The following is a 12,063-nucleotide window of genomic DNA, read 5'->3' on the forward strand; positions in this document are numbered from 1 at the left end:
ACTGAGGCAAATGGAAAAGCTGAAGAAGTCTATGGCACAAGGGTTACTTGTCCCACTTGGGGATACTAACATTATTAACCCCTGAAAACCAAATAGCTATAGGAGTAAGCTCAGGAGGTGAGCAGGGAAAAAAATAAACCTGGTTCAACTGATTCTAATCTAGCAAAATGGCAACTGTTGCCAATGTTCTAAATATAAAGAGAAGAAACCATCCACTGGTTCTGGCAGCAAAAACATCCTCTTAAAGTGCCACTCCTAAGGAAAGGATCAATTTGAAAGCCTCTTTATATGAGACTGGAAGTTGTCTTAAGGTATGCCCTACAATTCTCCCAGTGAGCTCTGGTTTAATCTAATGCTTTGTTAGGGATGGAGAGCATTCATGTGGGGGAGAAACATTTTTTCTTTTATACACATTTGCCAATGCCCATGCTAGCAAGGTAGCATTAAGAACAGAGGACTGAGCCTTAGAGGGAATATCCTCACTTGGCCCCCTTCTCTGTTCCTTCTTTTGCAAAATTAAAAACAGGAGGGGAGGATTTCCAGCCCCTCCACTCCCTCCCCTTTAAGTCACTTTCTATGACACACAGGGAATATGTGGGAAGTATTCTTTTTCCCCTACCCCCAGGGATTTTTTTTCTTTTATTACACTTTACCGCCGTCTCCCACGCTAGCTAGATAGCACAAGGAAACAGACGAGGAATAGCCCAATCCACCCACAGGCACATGTATATAAATAAACACCCAAACATGCATATATGCATACATATACATTTCAACATATACATACATATAAGTACACAGACACATACATATATACACATATGCACACATCCATACCTGCTGCCCCCATCCATTCCCATCGCCACCCCGCCACACACACTCCATATATATGGAGTGTATCATGTGTAATGCACATATATATATATTTTTTTTTTTTTTTTTTTTTTTATACTTTGTCGCTGTCTCCCGCGTTTGCGAGGTAGCGCAAGGAAACAGACGAAAGAAATGGCCCAACCCCCCCCCCCATACACATGTACATACACACGTCCACACACGCAAATATACATACCTACACAGCTTTCCATGGTTTACCCCAGACGCTTCACATGCCTTGATTCAATCCACTGACAGCACGTCAACCCCTGTATACCACATGACTCCAATTCACTCTATTCCTTGCCCTCCTTTCACCCTCCTGCATGTTCAGGCCCCGATCACACAAAATCTTTTTCACTCCATCTTTCCACCTCCAATTTGGTCTCCCTCTTCTCCTCGTTCCCTCCACCTCCGACACATATATCCTCTTGGTCAATCTCTCCTCACTCATTCTCTCCATGTGCCCAAACCATTTCAAAACACCCTCTTCTGCTCTCTCAACCACGCTCTTTTTATTTCCACACATCTCTCTTACCCTTACGTTACTTACTCGATCAAACCACCTCACACCACACATTGTCCTCAAACATCTCATTTCCAGCACATCCATCCTCCTGCGCACATCTCTATCCATAGCCCACGCCTCGCAACCATACAACATTGTTGGAACCACTATTCCCTCAAACATACCCATTTTCGCTTTCCGAGATAATGTTCTCGACTTCCACACATTTTTCAAGGCTCCCAAAATTTTCGCCCCCTCCCCCACCCTATGATCCACTTCCGCTTCCATGGTTCCATCCGCTGACAGATCCACTCCCAGATATCTAAAACACTTCACTTCCTCCAGTTTTTCTCCATACAAACTCACCTCCCAATTGACTTGACCCTCACCCCTACTGTACCTAATAACCTTGCTCTTATTCACATTTACTCTCAACTTTCTTCTTCCACACACTTTACCAAACTCAGTCACCAGCTTCTGCAGTTTCTCACATGAATCAGCCACCAGCGCTGTATCATCAGCGAACAACAACTGACTCACTTCCCAAGCTCTCTCATCCCCAACAGACTTCATACTTGCCCCTCTTTCCAGGACTCTTGCATTTACCTCCCTTACAACCCCATCCATAAACAAATTAAACAACCATATATATATATATATATATATATACATATATATATATATATGTATATATATATATATATATATATATATATATATATATATATATATATATATATATTTTTTTTTTTTTTTTGCTTTGTCGCTTTCTCCCGCGTTTGTGAGGTAGCGCAAAGAAACAGACGAAAGAAATGGCCCAACCCACCCCCATACACATGTATATACATACACGTCCACACACGCAAATATACATACCTACACAGCTTTCCATGGTTTCCCCCAGACGCTTCATATGCCCTGAATTCAATCCACCAACAGCATGTCAACCCTGGTACACCACATCGATCCAATTCACTCTATTCCTTGCCCTCCCCTCACCCTCCTGCATGTCCAGGCCCCGATCACACAAAATCTTTTTCACTCCATCCTTCCACCTCCAATCAGGTCTCCCACTTCTCCTCGTTCCCTCCACTTCCGACACATATATCCTCTTGGTCAATCTTTCCTCACTCACTCTCTCCATGTGCCCAAACCATTTCAAAACACCCTCTTCTGCTCTCTCAACCACGCTCTTTTTATTTCCACACATCTCCCTTACCCTTACGTTACTTACTCGATCAAACCACCTCACACCACACATTGTCCTCAAACATCTCACTTCCAGCACATCCATCCTCCTGCGCACAACTCCATCCATAGTCCATGCCTCGCAACCATACAACATTGCCGGAACCACCATTGCTTCAAACACAGCCATTTCTGCTTTCCGAGATAATGTTCTCGACTTCCACACATTCCCGCATTAGCGAGGTAGCGTTAAGAACAGAGGACTGGGCCTTTGAGGGAATATCCTCACCTGGCCCCCTTCTCTGTTCCTTCTTTTGGAAAATTGAAAAAAAAAATTAAAAGAAAAAAGGATACAATGATTGTATGTGTAAATGTTTCAAGTACATATTCTCCATTCAAGGATATTGATAAATACATATGGTATACATGCAGAAATGCCAACAGCCAAAAACTTCTGGGTCCTTTTGAGGCTGTTTGTGATACTGTAACTTCATTACAAGTACTTATGGTGAGATTTTACCATGATGGGAGGACTAGTATGTAGGGCTAACCATTTGAATAGCACTGTCTCCTTTGACTGCCTCTTCTATTTTAACCACTTGTATGTATCATGGAGACAATCCACCTCATCAGGTACCAATATTTAATAAAGTTCTTTGAATGTCAACATCACAATTGAAGTACTGTCTGGCATGTTGTGATGTTGATATTTGAATATTATTAAATAGAAACACATGGTGAGGTGGGTTGTCTCCACAAAACATGTCGTGCCACATGTATAGAAATATTACAAGTTAAATGAAATTCTATAAACTCCTACTGAAGTGTGATTTCAACTTCATTGTACCCCTACAACAACTCAAGGTCATTGTCAGTTAAATTTTGTTTTTGTTTGCATTGAATTATTGTATTTTGATGTATTATTTTAAGGTTAGGCCTTTTCAAACATTTGCTCATGGTAGCTTGTACATCAACAGGTAAAGTCAATCCGCCTGCCCCGAGAAGGTGGTGAAGGTGGCCGCTTCAAGGGCTTTGGTTATGTTGAGTTTGAAACAAGAAATGATTTAGCAGATGCCCTCACCAAGAATGATGATGTGAGTAATCCCAGGAAGTTAAACATATCTCTCTTTCTTGAGTATAACATTATTCACAAATGTATGTAAATGTAGAGGGTGAAAATATCATGGGACTGCTGATTTTAGGTAGGAAATTGAAGTTTTCATGTTCTGCAATTAAGAAAGAATTTTTTATGGAAGTTTTATTTAATTATAGTTAAGAACTGATCAGTAGGGCATTACTACATAAGAGAGATATTAAGAAACTGTAAGAGTAAGAAGAAGAAATGATGGATGAAATATTGAATGTGTTTGAAATGTGGCCAAAACTTATAAATGTTATGAGTGTAACAGGCAATGTATTTGATAAGATTGTTAATAATTATAAAAAAATTAGCATTGTGGAAATGGAAGTTGCAAAGAACCAGTAAGAATAATTAAGGATATGAGGTGAAGCTGTAACCGGATTGTGCCTGCATAAGGTGAATGGATACTAATTCTTTCTACTTCTTAATTGACAAATTAACTTGGTGAAGTGGTTGACAAATTATTTGTATTTTGTTTGGGAGTCTTTGTTTACTTTTGCAGAATGAACTCAAGTTGATGGTATGTTTAAATTCAGTTTAAGGTTTTATGTATGTGATCTCTCTGTTAATGGAAATGGAATTCAAGTTTATGCGTTGATACCTATCCTGCTGCCTCCAAGGGGATGACAAATAAATCATTACACTCCTCCTTTGGTTGGAAGAAGTAAGGGTTGAGCCAAATAGATAGGGTCGCCATTTTTTTTTTTTTTTTTTCTTTTAAGGCCACACCACCTTGATTGGACCTTGGATCTATGTGGTCTGTGTATTTATGTAACTCTTCATAGGTGGTTATATGTGGTATGTGTTGGCTCCCATAGGTAATGGGAAACCGCAAGATTCGTGTAGATGTAGCTGAGGGTGAGGGAGGCAACCAGAGACGTGGCTTCTCAGATCGTGGTGGTAGAGATGAAGACCGTTTAGATCGTAGCGAAGGAGTTTCAGATTGGAGGGCAGCCCCAAGAGATGCTCCCTCAAGAGATGGTGAGTACTGTAAATTTTTGTTAGTGTTTTGGCCCTCATCCCAAACTCACACAGTTCATATGAATCATCAGAAAGAATAACTCCAGTTGTCTGGAGAAAGAAAATTTGCAAGAAAATAAAGACAGGAATATGATATTTGCTCCAGAGAAGAGGTACTAGAAGTGTGTGTAGCAAATCAGAGTTAGTTGGTGAGTATAGATTGTAATGGAAAAGTATATTTTAGAGGACCTTGTTTATATATCTTGAGGGATATTGAGGAATTCAGGGTATACCATGAATTAAGTGTCAAAAAATATATTTGGTGAGCATAATATTTCATTGTGATATTCTGGATTTATTCAGCTCATATGTACACATACATACATACACATACAAAGACATATACATATATGTAAACATGTATAAACATATATATAAACATGTTTTAGATATCTGGGAGTGGATCTGGCAGCGGATGGAACCATGGAAGCAGAAGTGAATCATAGGGTGGGGGAGGGGGCGAAAATCCTGGGAGCCTTGAAGAATGTGTGGAAGTCGAGAACATTATCTCGGAAAGCAAAAATGGGTATGTTTGAAGGAATAGTGGTTCCAACAATGTTGTATGGTTGTGAGGCGTGGGCTATGGATAGAGTTGTGCGCAGGAGGGTGGATGTGCTGGAAATGAGATGTTTGAGGACAATGTGTGGTGTGAGGTGGTTTGATCGAGTAAGTAATGTAAGGGTAAGAGAGATGTGTGGAAATAAAAAGAGCGTGGTTGAGAGAGCAGAAGAGGGTGTTTTGAAATGGTTTGGGCACATGGAGAGAATGAGTGAGGAAAGATTGACCAAGAGGATATATGTGTCGGAGGTGGAGGGAATGAGGAGAAGTGGGAGACCAAATTGGAGGTGGAAAGATGGAGTGAAAAAGATTTTGTGTGATCGGGGCCTGAACATGCAGGAGGGTGAAAGGAGGGCAAGGAATAGAGTGAACTGGATCGATGTGGTATACCGGGGTTGACATGTTGTCAGTGGATTGAATCAGGGCATGTGAAGCGTCTGGGGTAAACCATGGAAAGTTGTGTGGGGCCTGGATGTGGAAAGGGAGCTGTGGTTTCGGGCATTATTGCGTGGCAGCTAGAGACTGAGTGTGAACGAATGGGGCCTTTGTTGTCTTTTCCTAGTGCTACCTCGCACACATGAGGGGGGAGGGGGATGGTATTCCATGTGTGGCGAGGTGGCGATGGGAGTGAATGGGGGCAGACACTGTGAATTGTGTGCATGGGTATATATGTATGTGTCTGTGTATGTATATATATGTGTACATTGAGATGTATAGGTATGTATATTTGCGTGTGTGGACGTGTGTGTGTGTATACATTGTGTATGGGGGTGGGTTGGGCCATTTCTTTCGTCTGTTTCCTTGCGCTACCTCGCAGACGCGGGAGACAGCGACAAAGCAAAATAAATGAATAAATAAATGTATATATTCATACTTGCTTGCCTTCATCCATTCCTGGCACCACCCCACCCCACAGGAAATAGCATTGCCACACCCTGTATCAACGTGGTAGCACCAGAAAAACAAACAAAAAAGGCCACATTCATTCACGCTCAGTCTCTGTTTGTCATGTATAGTGCACCAAAACCACAGCTCCCAATCCACATCCAGGCCCCACAGACCTTTCCATGGTTTACTCCAGATGCTTCCCATTCCTTGGTTCAGTCCACTGACAGCACCTCAACCTCGGTACACCACATTCACTCTATTCCTTGCATCCGTCTTACCCTCCTGCATGTTCAGGCCCCAATCCCTCAAAATCTTTTTTGCTCCATCCGTCCACCTCCAATTTGGTCTCCCACTTCTCCTTGTTTCCTTCAGCTCTGACACATATATCCTCTTTGTCAACCTTTCCTCAGTCATTCTTGCCATATGTCCAAACCATTTCAACACACCCTCTTCTGCTCTCTCAACCACAATTTTTATTACCACATTTCTCTCTTACCCTTTCATTACTTCCTGGATCAAACCACCTCACACCACATATCCTTTATCTGAAATGCCTGGGACCAGAAGTGTTTTGGATTTTAGAGTGTTTGCATATACATAATGAGATATCTTGGGGATGGGACCCCAGTCTAAACACAAAATCCATATATATTTCATGTACACTTTATACACATAACCTGAAGGTGATTTATACAATATTTTTGATAATTTTGTGCTTGAAACAAAGATTGTTAATGTGCATGAAACAAAGTTTGTGTAACACTGAACGATCAGAAAGCTAAGATGTCACAACTGAGAATGAGCAGAAAACACAGTGAGTAATGCACATACGTCTGGCAGTGACATTGGTGTGCAACAAACTGGCACCAACAAAGCATCAAAGCCCAGCATGGGCAAGTGAGGTCAGGTTTGGAATTTTCCACTTGTAACATCATATCCTTGCTCAAAAAGTTTCAGATTTTGCTGCATTTCAGCTTTTCAGATTAGGGATCCTCAACCCATACCTGGATATATTTACTGATTGTGCTGAACATATGAGAAAGGTTTGAGAGTGTAGAAACTTGCCAGAAGATCTGGATAAGTTTTAAGATATTGGTCAAACAAATGATTGGTAAACATAGAGACTGTAAGTTTAAAGTAATATGAATGGGAGATGATGAAAAGAGACAAGACTTTGAATACTTCATTGGAGTTAACAAGCTATAAGAATCAAATTGTGAATGGGACCTAGTTTAGAACAATCTGCTTTTGATGGGGTTTTCCAGGATATAGTGGAGGATATGGCTGTTCCCATCATGTTTAAGGTAGTCCTTATGATGTGTTTGTGAATGAAATGTCCATAACGTGTTTCTTATTTTTAGGTGGAAGAGATGATCGAAGTCCTGGTAGAGGTGGATATGACAGAGATCGCCGTGATGAAGGGTAGGGATTTCTTCTTGGCATTTGATTTTTAGGGAATGTTGTGAGGCTAACATACCTTTTGCTTAAGAATCCTTTCTCTTGGTACCATTGGCAGAAGTGTCATAAATAGGTTACAACATTGCTTGTAACTGACTTCAAATTCTCTTCATTTGTTGACTGTACTATGCTTTGATAAAGGAGAAGATCCTTTCATACTCAGTTTACAGACTAGTGTTGATGGCTACCACTTCTTTAGCTTTGTTGTAGGATCCTTTTTGGGGGATTCAGTTGTGCTTTAATTGGCCCTGCCATTGCCAAAAAGATCAACTGATATATCAGTATGTCATCAGTGTAATAGTTAGGGCATAGGGACTTAACAGAAACTTCTCACTTTCATACCAGTTTACCATTTCCCTCCTTAGTGAGGTAGCATCAGGAACATAAGACTAATTGTTGGGAGAATATATGTATGAGGATGGTCTTGTGTAATGTTTCGCAGTTTGTAGTGCCTTGTTTTTTCACATTTACATGCCAGATTCATCAGCCATACTTGAAACATTTGCTTTCACATTTTTGCTTTTTTAGATGGTTGCACTATATTAAAAGTTAAAAGTGAATGTTGTCTAGGTAAGAAGGTAATTTCATATATAACGAAATTTAGGAAATTAAAGAATCCAGAAAATAGGAGGATGAAAAATTTTGATAAAAGTAGAATGGTGCTTGCAGTAACAAATCGCACATGATGACTATAGTTTGATTGAAAGAAATTTATCCTCGGAGCAAGGAGTCCTAAGAGCAAATGTTCTCTTCTGTTTGTTGTGCATCACATTTGCTCCTTAGAAAGGAAAAACACTCAGTTATTTAGCTTGTTTTTAATGCTACCTCACTGTAGTTTGAAAGGCAAGAAGGTAGGAAAGAAAAAATATGGTTTTACATCATTTCCTCATTCTATTTGCAAAGTATGTCAAAGAGTTTTTCCATCTTTTTCTGATGGCAGTATATGACACATTGAAGTGTGATGCTAATATTATTGATAAGGCATACACATTAGATTGTAGGGTGCCTCATGCTAGATATTATCTCATAATTTTATACACCTGTATTTTATGATTTTGCACACAGTACATGGCTATAAATTTTATCTTTAAGCATATCTTGTTATCTTTTAGAACACAAATGTCCAAGGAGAATGTTCATCGAAAGTGGAGAAATTGCATGCAGTAATCTAAAAGTAGTTGCATGGCAGCATTACATATTCTTAAGGTGATACGCTCAAAGATCACATGTATAGCAAAAATGTTTTTGTGTGCTTTAATTTGCAGCCGTGGTGGTTTTGGTGATCGTGATAGAGGAGGCTATGGAGACCGTGGTTATGGTGACCGTGACCGTGGTGGCTATGGTGACCGTGATCGAGGTGGATTTGGAGACCGAGATCGTGATAGAGGTGGCTATGGTGACCGTGATCGAGGAGGATATGGCGACCGCGATCGTGGTGGTGGCTTTGGTGACCGTGATAGAGGTGGTTATGGAGATCGGGATCGAGATCGAGGTGAGCATGGTTATTATATTGAAATAAAGTTCACACACACACACACACACACACACACACACACACACACACACACACACACACACACACTACCAGAAAGCAATACTGCATGGGAGGCTGATAAAGAAGCCGGAATGCCAGGCAGGATTAAGGGACTGAAGATTATTTTCATGGGAAGGAGCAAAGGATGCATGCCTGAGGAGCCTTCTCCAAATGGGTGAAGGTTATCAGTAGAATACCATACAGTTTCATTTGGGTCTGTTACTCTTCTTGATCAATGTGAATGACTTACCTGGATATTCTTGCATATGATGCAAAATTCGTAAGGTAAGTGAAAAGCAAAGATGATTTGACCAGCTTACAAGGGGACCTAAACAGACTCCAAAGTTAGTCAGATTCATGGCTGATTAAATTCAACCCAAACAAATAATGAGTAATGAGGATGGGACAAAATGAGAGAAGACCTCAATGTGATTATTATCTTGCAGTAAGTAAACTATAAAATTCTGTGTGCGTGAGAAGGACATGGGATTCAGCAACATCCCTAACCTATCCTCAGAGACCCATATTAGGAGAACATTAAAGGAAACAAACTGTCTTCTGGTAAATATCAGAATATCTTTCAAGTATATGAATAAGGAAATATTTAGCAAGTTGTTCATGTCATACATAAAGCTTGGTTTGGTTGCCTCACCCAACAAAGCACAAAGAGCTAATAGGGGAGGTCCAGAGGAGGACAACTAAGATGGTACTAGAAAAAAAGAGCCAAGTTTTAAGTAAAGGTTAAAGGCTTTAATTTGCCGACCTTGGAAGAGAGGAGCGAAGGGTGACCTATCCACAACCTTTTAAGGTTTTACAACAGATCATTGGTGTGGACAGTGAACAGTTTTTCAAAAGATGTAAAGATAAAGTAACCAGAGGACATAACATGAAATTAAGCAAGAAACTTGTAAAGAATTATGTAAGAAGTACTTTATAGTATTAGAAGGGTGGATGAATGGAATAGAATGACTGAGGACATGGTTAAGGCAAACAGCATACACAGATTAAAAAAGTTGTATGATAGTAGAGAATATTCATGAGATAGGGGTCCCACAGTTGTAAAACTCCCTCCTCATACAGTACAAACTGGTGATTATACTCATCTAGTTAGAAATAAGCTGCAGGAATCAGTTAGTGACCTCACAGTCCTAACTGTGGAGAACAGTTAAGGAGACCAAGTGTCTGCTGGCAGTCATTAGAATTGCATTCAAGTTCGTGGATAACAAAATTTTCAGCAAGCTGTTCACATCATACATAGGCCAAAACTAGAATGTGCTTCCCAAATCTGGTTACCACACCTAAAGAAGCACAAAGAGCTAAAAAGAGAAAGCACAGAGGAAAGCAACAAAGATATTACCATAATTGAGACAGTTTAGTTACAGCAAAAGACTAGAGTTTAGTTACAGCAAAAGACTAGAGGCCTTTATTTTTCTACCTTGGAAGAGAGAAGGTTAGAGGTGACCTTATCATTATCTCTTAAGTTTATAAAACAGGTTAATGATATAGACATTGAATAGTTCATTACGAGATGTAGCAGTAGAACAATTAGAAGACATAGCATGAAAATAAGAAAGAAACTTAAGATGTGAAAAAGTACTTTTATAGTATAAATGTGGTGGATGAATGGAATAAAAAGATGTAAGACAAATTAATGCAGACAGCCTATGGAAATTTAAGGAGTGTGATTGTAGAGGTTGTTCAAGAGATGGGACCCAGTGGGTGGGATACTCCCTCCATTATGTTACACATAGATAATTACACACACTCAGGATGATACATGAAGCAGTAAACATGCCCTTCCCAGAGAAGGTGAAGTAATGATAATGTGGATTTTAGTCATAAATAGATGGCCTGGGGGAGTGTAGATTTTCATGGTGACAAAATATTGTGGATACAAGTTTATAGAGGGTGTACAGGAAAATTTCTTGTACTGTCGTGTCAGTGAAGATATTAGGATGAGTGGGACTGATTCACCATCATTACTATACTGTGTTGTCACATATATTATCATGGGTATTGAGAATATCTATATGACACACCACTTGGAGATGGTGATCATGGAATGCTTAATGTTGGTTATGTGATAAATGAGGAAGTTAAGGAAGCAGAGTTGAGACAAGCTAAAGAAAAGACTTTCTTAGGTACCATGAAATGGGCATTGGATTTCAGGGACTAGGAACCTTAGTACTGTGGTGAAAGGTTCCATGAAATTTACATTGCAGTAAGAACATGAGTACCTCTAGCCTCAAAAATTAGTGTAAGGTTAAGAGAGGAAGGAATAGTTCAGTAAAAGATGTCAAAAAAGGAGGGAACTTCAGGATATGCTTTGTTGTAGACATAGATTGCACTCTTCTCAACCATCATTTGTAAAGTATAAGAATGGAGGTAATGTGAGAAGGAGATGGAGTGAGTATTTTGAAGGTTTGTTGAATGTGTTTGATGATAGAGTGTCAGATATAGGGTGTTTTGGTCGAGGTGGTGTGCAAAGTGAGAGGGTTAGGGAAAATGATTTGGTAAACAGAGAAGAGGTAGTGAAAGCTTTGCGGAAGATGAAAGCCGGCAAGGCAGCAGGTTTGGATGGTATTGCAGTGGAATTTATTAAAAAAGGGGGTGACTGTATTGTTGACTGGTTGGTAAGGTTATTTAATGTATGTATGACTCATGGTGAGGTGCCTGAGGATTGGCGGAATGCGTGCATAGTGCCATTGTACAAAGGCAAAGGGGATAAGAGTGAGTGCTCAAATTACAGAGGTATAAGTTTGTTGAGTATTCCTGGTAAATTATATGGGAGGGTATTGATTGAGAGGGTGAAGGCATGTACAGAGCTTCAGATTGGGGAAGAGCTGTGTGGTTTCAGAAGTGGTAGAGGATGTGTGGATCAGGTGTTTGCTTTGA

The 12,063-nt window shown here is 40.0% G+C and overlaps 1 protein-coding gene across 5 annotated transcripts in view; it reads left to right on the forward strand.

Annotated features, from left to right (window-relative positions):
• The window catches only part of eIF4B (eukaryotic translation initiation factor 4B), a 65,024-nt gene that overhangs the window by 11,245 nt on the left and 41,716 nt on the right, over positions 1-12,063 (forward strand). For all 5 annotated transcript variants that reach the window (XM_071694270.1, XM_071694274.1, XM_071694273.1 and 2 more), the window contains exons 4-7: positions 3,547-3,663; positions 4,529-4,691; positions 7,538-7,598; positions 8,900-9,126. In XM_071694270.1, coding sequence (XP_071550371.1) covers positions 3,547-3,663; positions 4,529-4,691; positions 7,538-7,598; positions 8,900-9,126 — 568 coding nt within the window. The remainder of the gene's footprint in view (positions 1-3,546; positions 3,664-4,528; positions 4,692-7,537; positions 7,599-8,899; positions 9,127-12,063) is intronic.

The sequence above is a fragment of the Panulirus ornatus genome, chromosome 57 (genome assembly GCF_036320965.1).
Source record: "Panulirus ornatus isolate Po-2019 chromosome 57, ASM3632096v1, whole genome shotgun sequence".
NCBI lineage: Eukaryota > Metazoa > Arthropoda > Malacostraca > Decapoda > Palinuridae > Panulirus > Panulirus ornatus.